Source organism: Acinonyx jubatus, chromosome D4 (assembly GCF_027475565.1).
Source record: "Acinonyx jubatus isolate Ajub_Pintada_27869175 chromosome D4, VMU_Ajub_asm_v1.0, whole genome shotgun sequence".
Lineage (NCBI taxonomy): Eukaryota > Metazoa > Chordata > Mammalia > Carnivora > Felidae > Acinonyx > Acinonyx jubatus.
In genome coordinates, this window is record NC_069391.1 from 24015749 (window position 1) to 24036812 (window position 21064).

General features: G+C 44.3%; 1 protein-coding gene across 8 annotated transcripts in view; it reads left to right on the top strand.

Moving 5' to 3' along the window:
- PTPN3 (protein tyrosine phosphatase non-receptor type 3) overlaps window positions 1-5434 on the top strand; it is a 148292-nt gene extending 142858 nt beyond the window's left edge. For all 8 annotated transcript variants that reach the window (XM_027034793.2, XM_027034794.2, XM_053204819.1 and 5 more), the window contains one exon: window positions 1585-5434. In XM_027034793.2, the coding sequence (XP_026890594.1) occupies window positions 1585-1662 (78 nt within the window). In that variant the 3' untranslated portion in view covers window positions 1663-5434. The remainder of the gene's footprint in view (window positions 1-1584) is intronic.
- Window positions 5435-21064: the final 15630 nt, after the last annotated feature.

The window sequence follows — 21064 nt, forward strand, 5'->3', positions numbered from 1 at the left end:
GACCAAGGCTCAAGGGCACTGCAGTGCTTGCCCAAGGTCACAAAACTTGTCAGGGGCTGAGCGACTCCAAAGCCCACCCCATCTGACCTCTGTCTCTCACTGTCCATCCCTTTCACTGCGTCTGTGCTGTGTTTCCAGCCAGGCACGTGGCCAGGGAGCAGCCCAGGTTGCATTCTACATGGTCAAGCCGCTGGCCCATCATTTGTCCCTCAGAAGCAAACAGAGTCACCTGAGGGTTTTACTCCACCTGTCCGTGTACAGGTGAGCCTTTTGGCTCAGTGGACGTTTCACATGGCCCTACTCTCTCCTCTTGGGCTATCTCCCATGTCTGCCACGTCTGGGTAAGTGGCACTGCAAGTGTCCTCAAGAGGAATCCTGTGGTTTTTCCCTAGAACCACAAGAGGGGCCGGGCGGGTGATGTAGAAAAATGAGCATGATTCAGGCCCCTCCACATATTGGGTGACCTTAGATAATCACTTAGCTTCTCTCCAAGCCTCCATTTCCCCATCTGCAAAATGGGGACCATCCCACATTCATTTAGATAATTGCACACACCGAAGAGACCCAAACTTGTATGTAGTAGGAAGACTGAATTAGTTATAAATCTCAGCAGTAATGGGGGAAGTCCAAGGGTAAGAACTCGCTGGAAGACCATCAAAGCTGACTTTGAAAAGTCAAGGAAGGCTTTCTGGAGGAGTGGCCTCTAAGGCAAAACCCCCCCAGATGTATGAGGCGGCGTAAGCAAAGAAAAGAGTGGGAAGTCTACCATGCAGCCAGCTCCGTGTCCCCAAAGGCTCAGGGACAGAGTTTATGAGATTTCTCTAATGATCGGGACCTCTTGTTTTATATTAGACTCAGGAAATACAATTAAGAGGGAGAAAACCGGGTTATTAAGAATATTATTCTTTGCCCCGCTGCGTGGTATGGAAGACCTCATTGCCGGTTAAAAATTTTGACAGTGCATCTTCTTGGTAGATTTGCCTAGCTGGTGAAGAAGCACAGTCTCAATGCTTTCTTTCACCCTGCACACTTCACTAAATGAGTTTCTCGGGCGTTTCTTAATATAAAGGACTGTATCCCACAGAGCAGCTTTAGTGGCTCTCCTTTTTTTTTTTAAGACAAAATCCAGACTCCTTTACCTTACCCTGCACAACCAGGTCCCAGCCACCAGTGCAGCCTCTCCGTCCGTGCCCAGGTGTTCCAGGCAGGGGCTCCGAGCCCGACAGTGCCACTCAGAATGGGCCATCAGAGTCTCCACACTTGAGTGTACTGTAGAATGGCCACCCCGCAGTGACTTCACCCCTTCCCTGGCTCCTCCAGACCACCGGCCCCTCCCTCTGCTGTGGTTTCCATGACACTCTCCCCACCGCTCTCTGGGAGCAGCCCCCAGCCCTCACGTAGGAATCATGGCTTCACGGGTGTGCCTTCACGGTGTTTCCCTGGCACGTAGCACAGGGTCTGGCCTGGCCCGGAGCTGGAGGTCAGAGAGTATTTATGAGCAACGTAAAAGAGTACGCAGAGATGTGGTAGGAGGCAGAGTTTATGGAACCGTGGCTGGACTGACACCTTTCTTTTCTCTTCCAGAGCCAGTACAAGTTTGTATGTGAAGCGATTCTTCGTGTTTATGAAGAAGGCTTAGTCCAAATGCTGGATCCCAGTTAAGACAACTGTGAAATGTTCATTCCTCTTTCCCAGGGGCATCCTCCTTAAGGACAGACCTTCTCTTTGGAAGCAGCAAGAGGAATTTGTAGGCTGTGGGGAAGGAATGAGCACATTTGAACCCAGGCACTTTAAAGTTCTATAGAAGAGGTATCGTGTACATAGGAACCGTGTAGATATGCATGCGGTTGCAGCGTCAGTTAGGCCCGTTATTCCTCAGAGAGAAGTAAGCAAATGCGGATCTCAGTTTGGGGCCTGTCCTATTGCCTTCCTCCCTAGACATCACTGTGTTCCTGTAAACCATCCTTGGGCAATTGAGAGGGGACGCCAGCAATGCTCTTGACCGCCCAGAAACAAGATGGTGTGGCTATTTAGAGTTGCTTGGATGTTTTGTGTGTATATGTTTATCGGACTCTAAGGGCTGAGCTTTCTGTCCTTCTAGACGGAGCTGGAACCGTTAGCATTCACCTGCCCCCTGCTAAGGAAACCCTGATGAATGTACTAAATGGCAGGGTGGTGGGATTTCAGGCTGAAGGAGCGGGCAGTACCTTTTCTGGCCTCCCTTCCTCTGTCCCATCTCCCTGCCACGTCCCATATTCATGTTTCTGAGAATCCTGTCTAAGATGCCCCGCTTCCTCCCTGCATTACTGACCCTATTCAGGTGCTCACGCGGTGCCTGGACCGGATTAGTCATGCAGCTTCGGTTGAGTTTTCAGTGGAGACTCTGAGCATGAGGACTCCCGCTGCATCCTGTCGTCCGTGCGTTAGTTTTAGGAGGAAGTGCTCTTCGCCTCTGCTTGCCTCTTGCTGTACATGCAGAACCCGAGACTGGAATTATCGACTACTGAATCTACTACATGGATTGCTGCTACTTCAAGCTATGTTACACTTGAAACATTACGATTTTCCTGAGGGGAGATGGGATATCATCTAAATGTTCAGAATCGTTGGCCCTGCTGAGGAAAGATCTAGTCATGGAACCATGGGAAACCCAGCTTCTAGAGGGTTGTCCGTGGATGTGTGTGGATGTGTGTGTGTGCGCGCCCATGGTAAGTGTTTCTCAGGACTCCTAACTTGATTCAAATTACAGTTGAGTTTATATAAAGAATGAGTCTCTGTATAGAAGAACAAATGTGTGCATTCACCCTCAGTTACAATGGTCTCCATTTCATTTCAAAGGAGAGGATCAGGCTATCTGAATATAAACACAATTTGATGTTAATTTATTCTAAGTTCACCCTGATTTTGATTGTCCTAAAGAATTCTGCCTTTGTTCATACTGTGTTAAATTTTTAAAAAATTTGTGACAGGATTGTAGCAAATTATTATTTAAGGAAAATAAATTACGTAAAAATTTTAATGTGGTATTTTTAAATAGCAGTTTTTATGTACCCTGAAGGACAAGGAAGCTAAGCCAGTTTCTTAATGGGATTTACAGAAAAAGGATGCTTTCATATCATAGTGCACAGAAGTGAAGCCATTTTGATGTTTAACAAACTCTGGACCAATTGAGTAGTTTCCTGGATGCGAGAGGGATAAAGACCCATATGATGGGAGCCGGGTTTCTAAAGGTTCTTTATCTCCAGACTTAGCATATTTAATTGCATACTTCCCTCTTTCCCCCACCAATATTTTACTGCCGAACGGCAGGGGTGGGAGGGAGGCGTCACACGGTGCCATCACCCGCTACTGTGAAACAGGAGACCACCTAAGCCCGATCCTTGTCAGATTCATGCTAAGCCAGCAGAATGAATCAGGAGAGGTTGGAATTATGCAGTTGGAGATTTGGTTCCCGGTCCCACTCATCAACAACTAGCTCTTGGCCTGCTCACTTACGAGTGCTACCTCCCTTTCCTCTATTTCCTGTAATTACAGCGTCCTGTAAAATAGGAGAAATAATGCTGAGGCTATGGGTTGAATATGAGGATTGAATAAAACGCTATCAGCGTGAGTTTTCATCAGCTGGAATCCATCTGACACTGCTGCAGATGCATTACTTGGAAGAGTTAACTTACCAGTGATTAGCCCGAAAAACCCATGAAATAGAAGTGGAATTGTATGGATTTTTCTAAGAGAACGTTTCTTGGGCTGAGAACAAAAGCACAAAGGAATATCCTCATACCAGTGCCTTCTTTCAATCTGGACTCAGAAAAAATTCTACCAGTTAAGTCCCAAAAAAGAGAGGAAGGTGGAAAGCTGAGCTAAATTTAAATGCCATCAGGATGTTTAGCAAATCATTGCCATTTGATACAAATGCATCATCCCCCTGTGTGCAAGAAGCTTGAGGAGTCTAAATGTGTTTGGAGAGTTGTGTTTTACTTCTTTTAAGCAAATTATTTAATATAGTTGCAGGAAGGCTGTCATTACTGTACATAAATTTCAAAAAAGTTTACCAGAGGTTGCAACTAGTCTTTTTCTGCCACCGTGCAGGCCAGAAGTTCAGACCCAGCAGATGTTACTCGGAACAGAATTTATGAAATACTGGGGAAGAACAGGACAAGAGAATTATCTAAAGGGGCAAAATATACGAGTAAAAAGTACTATAGATACAACCAATTAAATTCTGTACCTCAGCATTCCTGCTGCAATACTTTACATATTTAAACAATTACACTGAAGCCTTTTTTGGTCCTAAGTGGGAAGCATCAAAATCATGGGAAATATTTTGCCTAGGAAATTTGGCTGGATGTGAACAGAGAGGACATTTTACATTTGTGTTTTGTTCTCTGGAAGATCTGATCAGATCCACTCATGTGCTGACTTAGGATGGGACATCCCTCCCGTGTCACTCTATAGCACCTACACTTGGTGTTTTGACTTCCGGCGGGAGTGGGGCGGGGGGGGGGGGGGGGGGAGATTGAACTTGATTTGGCTAGGGGAGGTCAGGATGGGGGGTGTTATATCACCAACATGTGCTGGTCCATAATTCCTACCACAGTAATTTATATTTAAAAATGTTTTTGATTAAGTTTTTAATTTTAATTCCAGATAGTTAACACTAAAAATACTTTTATTTAGATTAGTGTAGATGCTGTTTCTTTTGTGTTGCTACCTGATATTTTTGTTGTTGTTGTTCCTCAGAAATTACCATTTGAGTGCGAAAGAAAGAAAGAAAGAAAGAAAGAAAGAAAGAAAGAAAGAAAGAAAAAGAAATTATCATTTGAGTGAAATCAACAGCCCTTTTCATCCTTCAGAGGCAACAAAGAGGTGGCCTCAATAGGGAAGGCTCATTCGCATCTAGACCTAGACTTGGGTGACTTGGGTGACTCGGGCCTCAATTTCCTTATGTGTAAAAAAGAGGAATTTGGGCTGCACTAAATGAGTTCTTTGGTTCTTTCAACGTTTACCATTCTGGGAGTCTGTATTGCAGAGAATGGAAATTAGCCCTAAATCAAAGCCATATAACTCCTGGAGAGAAATGTGTCACATTTCCATGACTTGTCCCCAAGAGATTGTCCCTAACCTTGGCGGGGTTGAATGCCAAGACAAGGATTGCCACTGTCCAGTTCTTGCCCTTCTGCGCTGAGATCAGAATCGTAAAGATGGCAAAGACTGACCTCAGCCTGCCTCTGAGGAGTCTGATGGCTGACTGTCCGCCATCTTTGTAACCCACATTCTGTTTGCAGCAATGAAAAGATCGGTGTTATGTAGTTTTGAAAAGTATCTTAATGAGCAATTTTTTTTTTTTCTGTAAATTCGGGATGTTTTTCATTCTGACCTGTCAGCAACGCTACTGAAAAAGTTTGATCAATATAAAAACATTCAAGCTATGCAACACTGTGTGTCGAGATTTTTTTTATTCTAATCATCGTCTTGATTTCTGAAAGGGTTTTATTATGCTTGCGTTCTGTTTGTTTGTTTGCTTTTTAGTAAATATTAACTCTCTTGGAGGAGCGTGCTCTCTGCCCATCCCTACCTTCCCTCTGGTCAGGAGCAGGGCCGTGCAGAGTACCTGCTTCTGTCTTGACCTTGTGTGGCTGATTCTAAATTTGAATTGGGTTCGGCTGTCATGACAACAGCAGCTTACGCAAAGAAGTTTCAGTACTTTCTATCACCCAGGGCTGCCAGGGTGGCTCCGTGATCCCCAGAACCCAGGTTCCTTCCAGCTTGGTTCTCTGCCAACCCCAGTATGCAGCTTTAACGCTGAGGTCCATGAAGATGGCTCCAGCCAACAGGATAGAGGAGAGGGAAAGGAGAAAGCAAAACCCCTTCCCTCAGGGTGTGCCATCTGGTTGTTGTGCATCCCATTGAACAGAACTTAGGGGCAGGGCTACACCTACTGCAAGGGAGTCTAGGAAAGGTTTTTATTCCAAGAAACCATGTGCCTAAAAATTCAGGAGTTCTGTTTCTGAGAAGGAAAGAATGGGTTTGTGGGATAATTAATGATCCCTGCCATCGCTCAACCCTTTGCTCACCTTTCTTACCCCTCACATAGAGCCCGTTCCTCCTCTCTCCAAGGTAGACAACCCAAGCCCCAGCCACTTGTGGCATGAAGTTCAACCTAAGATCACCTTTGGGTGATCTGTGGGCTTCCCCATCATCTCTGGGTGGCTTCCTGTCTAATCACCCGTAAACTCAAGACAAGTGATCTCCCAACGCCCCCTGTCAACAGTAAAGTAGAAACAGGAAAACAGCCTTTGAAAACTCATTCATAAGAGGGAAGAATAGGAAACACAGAGAAGTGAAGATGCTTCTGGCAGGCCAGTAAGTCCCTTGGATAGCTGCCTGACTTCCTTGTCTGTGGACCTCCATGGCCACATCCAAGGTGGGACTACACGGGCAGCCTTCTTGAGGACAGCACTGCTTTTGTAGCCTGCTTACTCCTGGGGCAGTTTTGAGGGAGGTCCCCAGGCTTGTGGTTTCTTTGCCAGTAGAATTCTAGCAAGTACCCACAGCTGAAGGTCTGGTCTAGAATGATGTTCTGTGTTTTGCTCATGCCTCTTAACTTAAAGGTGGCTACCTTGAAGCCACCAGAAAGGGAAGCTTGGATGGGAAGACGAGACGGTTCATCTGACCTTTGGAGCTGCCTCGTGCACATTTTCTGGCAAAGAAGTCTTGAAGATGGCTTGCTGCCCCCAGCCTTATCGCCTAAGGCCACTGAATAGCTGCAGTTTGAAGAACAGAAGCAGTTAGCATTTTCTCTACTCCAAGACCTTAATCAATTTTGAGCTCAGGCTACAGACTGCCTTCCTTAGCAAAGCAAGGCTCCCTTCCATCTCTGCTACGGTGCCCTGGCTCCAGCCCCAGTGCATCTCACTTCTATGGGCCTTTGTGAAAAGCAACAAGGAGCAACAGTCACCCTTTTGGTCCCCTCCCGCCATTTTCTCCATTGTGGCCTTGGTCAGCACGTGGTCCCTCCTCCAAAGTACTGCAGACGACACTCATCAAAGTGACACGTTAGTCACTATCTAAAAGGCAATTATCTGTCCTTGCCCTCTGCTGGCCTGCCAATTCCACTAAGCCAGTGCCACACTTTGGATGTTATTTGCAGCATCCCACTTTTAAGGATCAAATTCTGAATCCAAAAACCAAAGGAAAGTTGGCTGGGGAAAGATGGAAGTTTGTTTCGCTTCCAGGTAAACACAGGAGTCCAGAACTCATGGTGTGGCTGCATGGTTATCGTGATCTGTGCCCTTCCAATCTGGTTGCTCCACTAGCGTCAACGTATACCTTCCACCTCACGGTCCAAGATGGCTGCTCCAGCTACAGCCATCGCATCCACATTTCAGCTGGAAAGAAAGAGGAAGATGGTGGGGAAAAATGCCTTTTGCCCTTGAGGATAATTCATAAAAGTTGCATAGACTACTCTGACTTAAAAACGGTTGGCCAGAACTTAATTATATGGGTACACCTAGCTGCAAGTGAGGTTAGGAAATGTAGTCTTTCTTCTGGCTGGCACCCTACCCAGCCAAAATTCAGAGTGGTATTATTGAGGATTGTTAGGGCACAATTAGCAGCCTCCCCTGCAATTCCTTGACTCTAGAGCCACTGAAGGACTGATTTATGAGGAGTTACCCTGCTCAAGACCCAGCACACAGGAACAAATGCAATGATGTCATTTAAGCAAGACCGATCCACCATCGGGAAGTACAGCACTCACTTGCTGACAAGGTCAGCACCTATCTGTTACATATACAAATTATTTGAATAACAGTAGACTGGTAACACAAATTTAACCTCTTTTCTAGAAACCCCAGAACCCTACTCATTCCCCACCCCCAAATTACCCAAATTACCCCTAAAATTTTTTTAGGGACGCCTGGGTGGCTCAGTCGGTTGGGCGGCCGACTATGGCTCAGGTCATGATCTCGCGGTCTGTGAGTTTGAGCCCCGTGTCGGGCTCTGTGCTGACAGCTCAGAGACTGGAGCCTGCTTCCGATTCTGTGCCTCCCTCTCTCTCTGCCCCTTCCCTGCTTGGTCTCTCTCTCTCTCTCTCTCTCTCTCTCTCTCTCAAAAATAATAAACATTAAAAAAAATTTTTTTAAATAAATGCGCAAGTTTATTCTTAAAAATGATGTAGGCACTGCTGGGTTCCGAGCACCCCAATCAGCCACAGGAGATGCCTTTTCTTTTGTGCTACTCTTATTTAATTGTTAATCCATTCAAATCCTCTCTGTAATGAAACCCAGTTATTAAAATAGCCTATCTGGGGTGAATATGCACTTGTCATAGACTTGTCAGGCTGCAATCACAAAATGCAGTATAAACAAGTAAAGGAAAAAAAAGAGAAGGGAGAAGAAAATTTAGGTAAAATACTTACAAATATTCGCCATACAGCAAGGAAAAGTACAACAGAACTATGTGGCATGAAGGGGCATTGCCCAGGAGAGGACTCTGTCCAGAGTGTGAGGTCACTGTGACCTAGGTCTCTGGGCTCCAGCAAGGAACTTGGCTCTCAGATTTCACAGAGCCCAGGCGCACGGCTTCGATTGTGGTGAGAGACCTACCTGGCAAAGGCCAGAGGTGTGTAAGTGAGAACAGTCCTGATAGTAATCAAGGCCTGTAAGTCAAGTTTCTAAACAGAAGACGTGCTATTTATAAACCAACCATAAAAACTCAGAAAATTGAAACAGAAACAACTGAGAAATGCTTAGAAACATTCTAAGATAAATGTTCAAGTCAGAATCATGCGGCGGTCTCTCATTTCTTATCGCAAATCTGGGTTGTCCTCAATAAGGCAGAGCTTGTAGGGATTCTGTTTGCCTTTTGTAGGCACTGTCCAGAAGCACAGGAGCCCAGGAGGCCCGAGAGCCGCCCCCTTCCCTGCGGACCAGCCCTGCCCCCAACCTCCTCCGTGTCTTACGCTCCTTAAGTAAACTGGCCTCAGGCAAGCCCTCTCCCACAAAAGCTTTATCATCATCTTTCTGCCTCCCTCATCCCAGGTAAAGCTCTCCTGTCTTTCCTTCATACCATCAAGACTGAAATAGATGTTCGTAGCAGGATTCTTCACAATGGACAGAGCGTGGAAACCAGCCAAATGTTGGTGAGCCGACGAGTGGAGAAACAGAACGTGGTCTGTCCACACGGCGGAATATTATCTGGGCACGAATAGGAATGAAGTGCTGATACACGCTCCACTGTGGGAGAACTTTGAAAACATGCTAAGTGAGTGAAGCCAGACGCGAAAAGTCACATAACGTATGATTCTGTTTACCGGAGTCGTCCAGAAAAGGAGAATTCACAAAGACAGAAAGGAGCTCCGAAGTAAATCCCAGCCGGGGGCTGGGAGGAAGGAGGACGGGGAGAGGCAACTAATGAATGTGGGGTACCTTTAGTGTGGCCCTCTGATGGCTGGGAATACACCCCTCGCTGGTGGGTTAGTCCCTGGTTATGCTTGCCTTACCTCCCTGCTGGAGACCCTCCCAGCACACAGTGATAAGTAGGTGTCATAAATGCCTGTTGAATGAATACCCGCCAGTCCTCTTTCCCTTACGTTGCTGATCTCAGGTGGGATCCTGCTCTCCCCAACACTCGGCCTTTTTCGTGTTTCTTAACACCCCTACACCCTCATCCCCATGGCAAGAAGTTTTTAAGGGAGCTGGGGACAGGGAGAGATGAAAGAGATTTCTAGATCTGACTACATAAAAATTCAGGATCCCATGGGGGCATCTGGGTGGCTCAGTCGATTAGGTGTCCAGCTTTTGATTTTGGCTCAGGTCACGAGCTCACAGTTTGTGGGTTCAAGACCCACGTCAGGTTTTGCACTCCACAGTGTGGAGCCTACTTGAAATTCTCTCTCTCCTTCTCTCTCTGCTCCTCTCCTGCTTGTGTACGTGCTGTCTCTCTCTCTCTCTCTCTCTCTCATTCTCTCAAAACAAATAAATAAATTAAAAAAAAAATCAGGACACCATAAACACAAGAAAAAGGCAATCAATAAACTGATAAAAATATTTGTAACAAATACGACAAAATTTTCAGATAAGAGATGCCATTTGTAGCTTAACTTGGCAAAACGAAAAGTCATGTTTTTAAGCATATTTAATGACAATTTTAGGGAAAATATTTGAACTGAGAAAAGCCTGGAAAGAAAGTCAACATTTTAGTAGTGATTAGACGAAAATTGTGGGATTAGCAGGAGGGGACTTTTTGTTAAATTTTCCCCTCTTCCAATTGTTTATAATAAATAAGCATTACTGGGCACCTGGGTGGCTCAGTCAGTAAAGTGTCTGACTTTGGCTCAAGTCATGATCTCATGGTTCATGAGTTCAAGCCCCGCATCGGGCTTTGTGCTGACCATGCCAGAACCTGCTTGGGATTCTCTCTCTCTCTGCCTCTGTCACTTGCTTTCTCTCTCTAGCTCTCACTCTCAAAGTAAATAAACTTAAAAAAAAATAATATAGACTTACAATGGAATATTCAGCAGTCACAAATAAGAATGAGGAAGCCCTTTATTGTTGTAATTCCATACTTTTACATTACTAGTAATAGTAAATATTCTATATTATTATTTTATTATTATTATTCTATGCTAATATAGAATGCTTCCAAGATAGAGTGTTAAATGAAAATAGCAAGATAAGAACAAGGTATAGAGGAAACTTCTGACTGTGTAAAAAAAGGAGGAAGGAAAAGCCATCTCTAGATAGATAGACTTGTATATAACTACACCTGTAGATGCTTGCTTTTAAAAAGAATGTTTATTTATTTTGAGAGAGTGTGCACAAGCAGACGAGGGGCAGAGAGAGAAGGAGAGAGAGAATCCCAAGCAGGCTCGGTGCCATCAGCACAGAGCCAGATTCAGGGCTCCGTCTCATGAACCATGAGATCATGAGCTGAGCCGAAATCAAGAGTGGGACACGGGTGTCCCAACACTTGCTTCTATAGGCATAAAATAACTGGAAGTTCACACAGGAAACTTGGAACACTGACTTCTAGAAAACAAAGATGTTTTACTCTGGACCCTTTGGTAGCCTTTTTTTTTTTAATTTTTTTAATTCCACCGTAATTAGTATTGGATCAGCAACTGTATTGCCTATTCAGTAGTAAGAAATGCACAAAATTAAAGCCCAAACAAACAGCTACTGCTTCCTTTGCATGGTTGTTCAGGGCTTGGACTGTGGATTCAACTGGTCTCATTTTAAATCCCAGCTACAGGGCTTGGTGACTGTGTAAACATTAGGGAATTTTTTTAATGGCTGTAAACTCAGTCTTCTCTGTCACAAGATGGCACTGACCGTAACACCTGCCTTGAGGGATTGTTAGAAGGATTAATGAAATTATTAAATGAGGATTAAATGAGATAATCCATGTAAAGTGCTTTATTGTATACATACAATACATCACATACGATTATTATTCCCTAACTGTCCTGGGGATGGCTGGATCACAGGGCCATTGGACTACTCCCTGTTTCCCCGCTATGGAACTGTATCACCCACTTCATAAGACTGTGCAGATCAAATGAATTAATACATTTGAAATCCCTGAAATAATGCCTGGCTCATAGGAAAGGTTAATAATTGTTATGAACAGAAACATCCCTTCAAAGGCCATTCTCGTTCTTCCCTCACATCTCTGAACTCATGGGCTCCCTGTATTTCAATAATTGGGTCTTTCCTAGAATTTCTATATAGACCCTTTTCAAACCTGCCTATAATTTTCTCATACTGTTTTGTTCCGACTTTAAGGCTCAAAGGATCTGTTCCTTTACCACTTCAAAAAATTGTAAACCTGCTTATTTTAGGGGTTTCTTTCAGGTTGCTTTATTATCTTTAGTTCTTGGGTTGCAAAGCCTTCTATTTGTTGCAACTGCTGACTGCGTGTGGCTAATTTCCTCAGTTGGATAAATGTGTTCCAAGCCCATCTTTATTGGGGTTCTTGTGAGCACCCCTGATTCCAGAAGTTTCCCTATCCCATGGTTTCATGGGCCTTCAGGTCCCCCTCCAGTTCTGGACAAGTTTTTGTATTCATCTCTCCACTTGGAGTCCCCAGACCCTAGAAGTGAGAGGAACCTCATGTTCCCATGAGCCAGCGCATGAGGTGGATTTTTTCCAGTCCTGCTTCCATAGCAAGGCAGCCTCTGTGACTCTTGGCTTTTTTCAGGCAGGCAACTCATTTTCATCTCCCCGTAAGCACAGAGCCTGAGACTGGACTCCCCTTGCAGGCAGGTATGAAATCTCCAGTGTCAGACACCCACTTTGATATCCTATCTGTGCCTTGAGCTCCACCATGTAATGGTTGGGGCAGACTTTATGGACAGGGAAAATATCCATGAATCCAGGACTATACTGATATCGGAAGAGAGAAATAGGCCCAGGAGCTTCAAGATGAGGCTGGGGAGAAAAAAGCAGTGAGCGCCTGGCCCAACAAACTTTTTGGAAAATCAGTTCTCAAAAGCTGTGAGTGACATAGCAATAACACAACCCTGTGGAAAACCTCAAATGCCTCTGTACTGTTAAAAAGAAAACCACAGGGGCACCCGGGTTGCTCAGTCAGTTAACCGGCTGGTTCTTGATCTCAGCCCAGGTCGTGATTTCATAGTTCTCAAGATTGAGTCCTGTGTTGGGCTCTACGCTGACACCACAGAGCCTGCTTGGGATTCTCTCTCTCCCTCTCTCTCTACTCCTCCCCTACTTGTGCTCTCTCTCTCTCTCAAAATAAGTAAACATGAAAAAAAAATTTTTTTAAGGGGAGGTTGGTACTTGGGTGGCTCAGTCGGTCAAGCATCTGACCTCCACTGTGAGATCATGACCTGAGCCAAAGTGGGACTCGCAACCAACTGAGCCACCCGGGTGTCTCTATAAGCCATTTTAAAAAGTGGTCTTCCAGTCAGCTAGCGGGAGGTTCCTGAGGTGACAACAGAGGATCATTTTCTCCTGACAGAGCTGGGAGACAAATAAGGCAGCTGCAGGGAGGAACGAACAGGCCTGTGCCTGGAGGTAGAGGACTGGGTTGGAGTCCCAGCTCTGTCACATATTTGCTAGACCACCCGTGGAATAGCATCTCTCTAAATCTCCTTTTCCTCCTTGTAAATGGGGGATTTGTCGATCAATTCATCCTACAATGGTTTATTGATCACATTCTATGTCCTTGTCACTGTTGCTGGGCTGGGGCTGGGACTGGGGCTGCCACAAAGAACCAGACAGATTCACACTTGAAGTTCATGTCCTGAGGCAGCACTGTCCAATAGAGCAACATCCAACAAAGGATGATGGAAATGTTCTGTGTCTCCACTATCCAATATGGTAGCCACTAGACACATGGGGCTACTGAACACTTGACATGTGAGTGCTTCTGAGGGAGAGACCTTTTTATTCAAGTGTAATTAAATGTAATTAAATGTTAATACCCAGGGACGCCTGGTGGCTCAGTCTGTTAAGGGTCAGTCAAGACTCTTGATTTCGGCTCAAGTCATGATCTCAGCGTTTGTGCATTTGAGCCCCACATCACGCTCCACACTGAGGACGGAGCCTGCTTGGGATTCTCTCTCCCCCTCTCTCTCTCTGCCCCTCCTCCACTTGCTCTGTCTCTTGCTCACGCTCTCTCTCAAAATAAATAAATAAACTTAAAAAATTAAAAAGAAAAAAAAATAAATGTGAAAACCCATATGTGGCTAGTGGCTGTCGCATGTGATTGTGCCATAAAGAGCAGATAATGCCTTTTGCCCTGTCTCATAGTTTGTGAGAGGCCAAAGCAATGTAAAAACGAGCTGCGGGCATCCTCGGAGGGGAGGATGTATCATGCCTTCCTCAGACAAAGCAAGCTGCAGGAGGAAACTCTGCTGCGGGGACTTTTAAGAGCAGGGGCTGCTGTTATGAGCATGGGAGGTAGAAGAGAACACTCCACATGGCAGGCACGTGGTCTGGGATCACCTGCTCCACGGGCAAGCTGAGGTCTCCCTGGGGCGCACAGCATGTACTGTAGAGAACAACAGGTAACCAAATCTGTCCCCGTGACATCTGACTGCTTGCTGCCTCCCATCTCTCTCCCGCAGTTGGCCCTAGGGTCCTTCCACTGTTTTCTTCCCCATGGTCCCTCATCTGGAGTTCAACTTCCCTTGAAAAGGGCAATGCCAACCCACGAGGCTTTGTTCCCCACATACCCACTCTTCCCTCTGCCACCCTGAACCCTCCGTTCCAAGTTAAGCCGGCTTTCTCCTTAGCCAAGAACACAAGGGTAGCAACAGCCTTGCACGGTGTTTCAGTAACCTTTTCCTGGGTTTTCAGCCTCCTCGTTCACTCTGAAAGCACCCTCTATAACATACTGGACCCCTTTTTTTAATTTTTTAAACATAATTTATTGTCAAATTGGTTTCCATACAACACCCAGTGCTCATCCCAACAAGTGCCCCCCTCAATGCCCATCACCCACTTTCCCCTCTCCCCCCCCCCACAATCAACCCTCAGTTTGTTCTCAGTATTCAAGAGCTTCTTATGGTTTGCCTCCCTCCCTCTCTGTTTGTAACTTTTTCCCCCTTCCTCCGCCATGGTTTCCTGTTAAGTTTCTCAAGATCCACACATGAGTGAAAACCTGTGATATCTGTCTTTCTCTGGCCGACTTATTTCACTTAGAATAATACCTTCCAGTTCCATCCACGTTCCTGCAAATGACAAGATTTCATTCTTTCTCATTGCAAGTAGTATTCTATTGTATAAACCAAGTCTTCTTTATCCATTCATCCATTTAGGCTCTTTCCATAATGTGGCTACTGTTGAAATTTTCTGCTATAAACATTGGGGTACAAGTGCCCCTATGCATCAGCATTCCTGTATCCCTCGGGTAAATTCCTAGCAGTGCTATTGCTGGGTCATAGGGTAGATCTATTTTTAATGTTTTGAGGAACCTCCACACTGTTTTCCAGAGCAGCTGCACAGTTTGCATTCCCACCAACAGTGCAAGAGGGTTCCCATTTCTCCACATCCTCTCCAGCATCTATAGTTTCCTGATTTATTCACTTTAGCCACTCTGACCTGTGGGAGGTGGTATCTCAGTGTGGCTTTGATTTGTATTTCCCTGATGATGAGTGACGTTGAGCATCTTTTCACGTGCTGGACCCCTTTCTTAAACACCTACCTTCCCCCACTAGCCCTGCTGAAGGGGAAGCCCGTGGGCCACGAGCCCTTCCGTATCCCCTACTCCCCACAACCACAGCTGATTGGGCCTGAGGTAAGTCCAGTACCCCAAAATCAGCCAATCTGCAGGTTTGCCCACAGCTTACGGTGTGGCTTGACTTGAAAAGATGAGCTGAGCCTATCAGATGCTTTCTTGCAGGGACTTGTACAGAAATGCCCAGAGAATGAGGGAGTCAGCAGTGGGAGATTAGGTTGAAAAGAAGTTTTGAGATGGCATCAGGACTACCAGAGGTCATGGACAGCCTGGCTTGTCGGGATGCCATTGTGCAGAGAAGATGCAGAGGAGTAATAAGACGAGAGCAGCTGGCCTGATGACACTCTAGCTCGAGTCCCAGCCCCTGTAACCGAAGACACCTGAGAAGTCTCTTGTGGGTACCTTGTCCTGTGTCACAGATCGGGTTTCTTGGAAACGGGCTCTGACGGGAACTGCATGCAGGAGAGGTGTTGGGGAATGCTTCGAGAGATACACTGGTGAGAAGGTGAGGGAAGAAGAACTGGACTGAGAAAAAAAAGGTGAAATGCAGCTGAGCCTCAGCTGATCCTTCAGGGAGTTCTGGAGCCATGATGGTCCTTTGGAGCTGTCCCCAAATTGAGGCAAAGGGGCTGGGCTTCTTTATCCGTGCATTAGCCTTGCCTTGGCCACGGACCACCCCTAGGAGAGTGTGTAACCCGGAGGCAGGCAGGTCCCTGCAGCTGAAGGCAGAGTCCATTCAAGTGCATGGCTGGACGCAGTCAGCAGCCACTCTTCCCAGCATCTGGGATACAGGTGCAAGGGCACCGAAGAAGGGAGCTGGGGGGGAGCAGTATGATACCACACACACACACACACACACACACACACACACAGTTCCTTGAAGGCAGAGATTACGTCCTGTTTTGTTTTTCACTTCTAGCCTAGCACCTGGCACAGATTCAACCAATACATTGAGCACCTATCCCGTGCCGGGCCTTGTGCTAGGCACATTTACATGGATTATCTCATAAAATTCTCAAAATGATTCTGTAAAGTGCAAACCTTTGTAAAGTACATATTGTTAGCACCATTTTGCAGAAGCAGAAACTGAAGCTCAGAAAGTAACCTCCTCAGTCAGCCAACAAATGAGGACAAAAATAGAATTTGAATACAGGATTGGATCCAGGGCTCTTTCCAAGACACCGCTTATGGCCAAGACAGCTAATTGCCTACCCAGTACCCATTATCTTCTTTTTTCTTAATGATGGAGCCCTGATTTTATTTGAGGACAACTTGTTATCTGCCAAAAGGCTACATTTCCCAGCATTCCTTATGTTTTTTAAAGGGTGGCCAGTGAGACACAAATAGAAATCATTAGCTGAGACTTCCAGAAAGTTTTTGGAGCAGACGCATTGACTCAACTGGAAGACTCACCCTTTTCCCTTCCCACTCTCTTCCTCCTGACGAAAAGTTGACATGCGGTCTGAAGGTGCAGCAACTATCTTAGGACTTGGAAGATAGAAACCACACTCTAACGCTGGCAGAGCAGAAAGATAGAAAAAGTCTGAGATATCACAGAGTTTCCATGCCAGTCTTCGAAGGCCCACCTCTATCTGTTGAAGCCCCTTCTTAGTTTAGATTCCACAATTCCTTAAAAATATGTTAGAGTTTATTATTCTTTTATCTTGTAGATACAACCCAAAACTGCACTTGGATTCCATGGTCCATGAAACCGCATGATGCAAATATACTTTTGCCACAGTTGGAAATTCTATTAAGCAAATAAGTGTTTTTTTTTTTACGTACTAGAATGTTTAGTTCCCACACTAACATACAACAGCAGATTGCAGTAATAGTAGTAACACCCTACTTTTATTTAGCTCCTGTGGAATGTGCATTATCTAATTTGGTCTTTGTAACAACTGTGCGAAATAGACAGGGAAATGCTATTCTTCCCCATTTATTAATTAGAGAAACTGAAATTCAGAGATACCAAGTCAGAGAATCTTCAGATCTTGGGACAATGAAAGACCATAAACAGTTCGATCATGTCCATTTCATAGCAGGTATCTTTCAGTTCTTTCTTCTGTACAAAATGGAATCCAAACTTCTTAGATGACACTGAAGGCCTTTAAACAGGAGCCCAGGGGCACCTGGGTGGCTCAGTCGGTTAAGCGTCCGACTTCGGCTCAGGTCATGATCTCACGGTTCATGAGTTCAAGCCCCACGTTGGGCTCCTCGCTGACAGTGCAGAGCCTGCTTGGGATTCTCTCTCTTGCTCTCTCTCTCTCCTCTCTCTCTGCCCCTCCCCCACTCATGCTTTTTCTCTCTCTCAAAATGAATAAGTAAACATAAAAAATATTTTCTAATAAAATAAAAAAATAAATAAAACAGGACCCCAGCCTAGTTCTTCTACTTTATCTTCTCCCAACATGAATCCATATCAGATAGTATTGATCCCAGCTAAAGGAGAAGTGTGATTGACAACTGAGCATTAACCTGGGACCCTTCCAGAAATGGAGACTGAAACAGGAACTTGAGTGCAGATGGCTTATTTGGGAGTCGACCCCAGTAGTGTGAGGTACAAGAGAAAGTGAAAGAGGGAAAGAAGAGAAGACAAAGAGTATGTTTTGTTAGTCACTACTGGGGCTATTGGGCCTCATTCTTCCCAGGGCCTCCCTGAGGGGCACACATGATGCCTCTTGGATTAAAAGTAGAAGACAAGGAGTTTTCAATGGCTGTTATAACTATTCACCATGAAATAAAACAAAATATACTTTCGATGAATGAAAATGTAGAATATCTCAACAGGGAAAGAGAAAACAAAATGATTTTTTTAATAAATGGAAACTGTAGAAATTAAAAACAGCATTTTAATTTTTAAAAAATTTAATGGATGGATTTAAGAGCCAAATGAAAATAACAGAGAGAAAATTAAGTGAACTTGAACATAGAGCAATAAAAATTATATGAAGAACACAGAGGGAAAAAAGCTGTTGTTGCTTTTTAAAGAGATTCAGGGCCTGTTAGATACTATCAAGTGGTCTGACATAGGTATAATTGGAGTTCCAGAGGAACCGGAGAGAAGAAGAATGGAATAGAAAAAAAAAATTGGAAAAAATAATGGATGAAATTTCTCCAAATTTGATTAAAAATATAAACTTCAAGATTCAAGATGCTCAGTGAATATCAAGCAGGAGAAGCACGAAAAAGGCTATGCTGAGATGCAGTATAGTCAACCACTTAAAGCCAAAGAGAAGGAATAAATCTGACAGTGGCAGAAGGATAACAACAGGTTACATACAGGAAGAACTGTTTGCAGACATCATGATTGTGTGCACAGAACATCCTTAGGAATATACAAAAAGAAAAAAAAAGAGAAAGAAAAAGCTATAGAACAATAAGTGAATCCATCAAGGTTGAAGGATTCAAAGCCAACATACAAAAATGAATTGCATTTCTCTATACCGATATGAACAATTTAGAAAATTAAATTTAGGGGCACCTGGGTGGTTCAGTCAGTTGAACGTCTGACTCTTGACTTCAGCTCAGGTCATGACTGGGCCCTGAGTCGGGCTCCAAGCTGGGAGTAGAGCCTGATTAAGATTCTCTCTCTCCTTCTCCCTCTACCCCTCCCCTGCTTGTTCTCTCTCTCTCTCTCTCTCTCTCTCTCTCTCTCTCTCTCCCTCCCTCCCTCTCTAAAAAATAAAAAATAAATTAAAAAAAGAAAAGTTAAAAATCAACTCCATTTACATACGCTATAACGCACTATAACCAAGTCAGTGAGATCCTAGCATAAAGGTAGACACAAAAATCAACAGAACAAAATAGAGATTTTAGAAATAGCCCCATTCTAACATGGTCAATTAATTTGACAAAGATGCCAAGGTATTTTAAATGTGGAAAGGAAAGACTTTTCAACAAATGGTACTGGAACAACTGGATATCTATATGGAAGAAAAATTAACTTTGACTCGTATATCAAACCACATTAAAAAATTGACTCAAAAGCATTCATAGGCCTAAGTATAAAGATAAAAGTATAAATTGTGTAGGAAAAAAAAGGAGAAAAGCCCTTGTGACCTTGGATTAGGCAAAGAACACCAAAAACCACAAACTTTAAAAACATTAATAAAATGGACTTCATCAGAGTTTAAACCTTTGCTCTTTGGAGGATATTGTTAAGAAAACCAAAGACAAGCCACAGACTGGGAGAAAATATTTGCAAAATATATGTATGACTGGAATCAGAGGTTTAGAGATGTGATGTGGTACATAAGTACCTCATACATAGAGCTTAAACAAATGGAGGTCTATTTTTCTCACATAACCAGAAGTCTAGAGGTGAAAAATTTATGGCAATTGTTTGGCTGCTCAGTGACGCTATCATAGACACTGACTCCTTCTCTTTTCTCTGTGCTATTTTTGGCATGATGTCTTCATCCTCATGTTTCTTGCCTCATGGCTCATCATGGCTGCCACAATTCCAGGCATCACATCATCACATAAAAAAGGAAAAAGGGAAAAAAGGCAAGGAGTTATATCTGATGCATCTCTCTTCTTTTATCATAACAGCAAGAGATTTTTCCGGAAGCACCCTTTAGTTGATTTCTGCTTAGTTCTCAGTGGCCAGGGGAAAAGGCACATGGCTATAACTTGCTTCAGGGGAATCTGAGAAGTAAGGAACAAAATTGTCATAATTGGTTTAGGTCTCCTTGCCATGATCACCTTGGAAATGGTACTGCAGAAGCCTCAAGATCTAAAATCAAAGATCTATTAGCAAGGAAGAAGGGTGGCCATATATTGGGTAGTCAACTTACAGTGTCTGTCACTTCACCCTGAACTCTAGCCATAAAGAATACGTTTATTTCCCAAAATCTTCCAAGCTCTTTTGTGCAGCCATTTCTTTGCATCTGCTGCCTGGAAAGACTTTGCTCTTTGTCCTCACCCAATAAACTCCTTCTTAGCCTTCAAAATTCAGGACGGTTGGGGCACCTGGTGGCTTCGTTGGTTAAGCATCTGTCTTTGGCTCAGGTCATGATCTCACAGTTCAAGCCCCATATCAGGCACTATCGGCACGGAACCTGCTTGGGATTCTCTCTCTCTCTTTCCTTTTCTCTCTCTTCTCCTCCTCACTGTCTCTCTCTCTCTCTCAAAATGAATAAACTTAAAAAAAAACTCAGGACAATTTTACTACAATAAAAATATATATGAAAAAGACAAAAAACAAAAAAACTGGACAGACATCATCTCCTTTGGAATGTCTTTTCTCCCTCTTTCTGTCCCTAAGGTGGATTAAATATCCGTCATCAGGAATCCCTGAACTCCTGCAAATCGTACATAATGGACTGTCCATGAAACTAAAAGCCAGCCACTTCCTTTTCTCTTTACAAGTGGTACCAAGTCGAAGTCAAAAGAGATTGTTGAATGGCTCTGCATGTCCCGATTCTAATCCCTGCCTGATGGTCAGTTGCATTTCTGCCATTTGATTCTTAAAGACACCCTGATATCCTTAAAATTCTTGTAATAAACTTCCTTTTTTGTTATGCTAATTCTAGCTGGTTTCTGTCACTTGAATGCAAAAAGTCATAATACATGATTCCTTTCTCATTGGTATCATAGCATTACCTACGGGGGCAGAGGCTGTTAGCATTCACCAGGTATCTGTGAGCTCCCCTGAATCTCCCAGTTTCTGCAGTGTTAGCTTTGGGGTGATCATGTGACCCAGTTCTAATCAATGAACTATGAACAGGAGTGATGTGTGTTACTTCTGGGCCAAGGAGGTTAAGAGCCAGAGTACCTCTCCATCTCTCTTTACCCGACTGTGACAGCAATGTGTCCAATGTGTTATCTAGAGAGAGGAAGAGGGCTTCCTAACCTG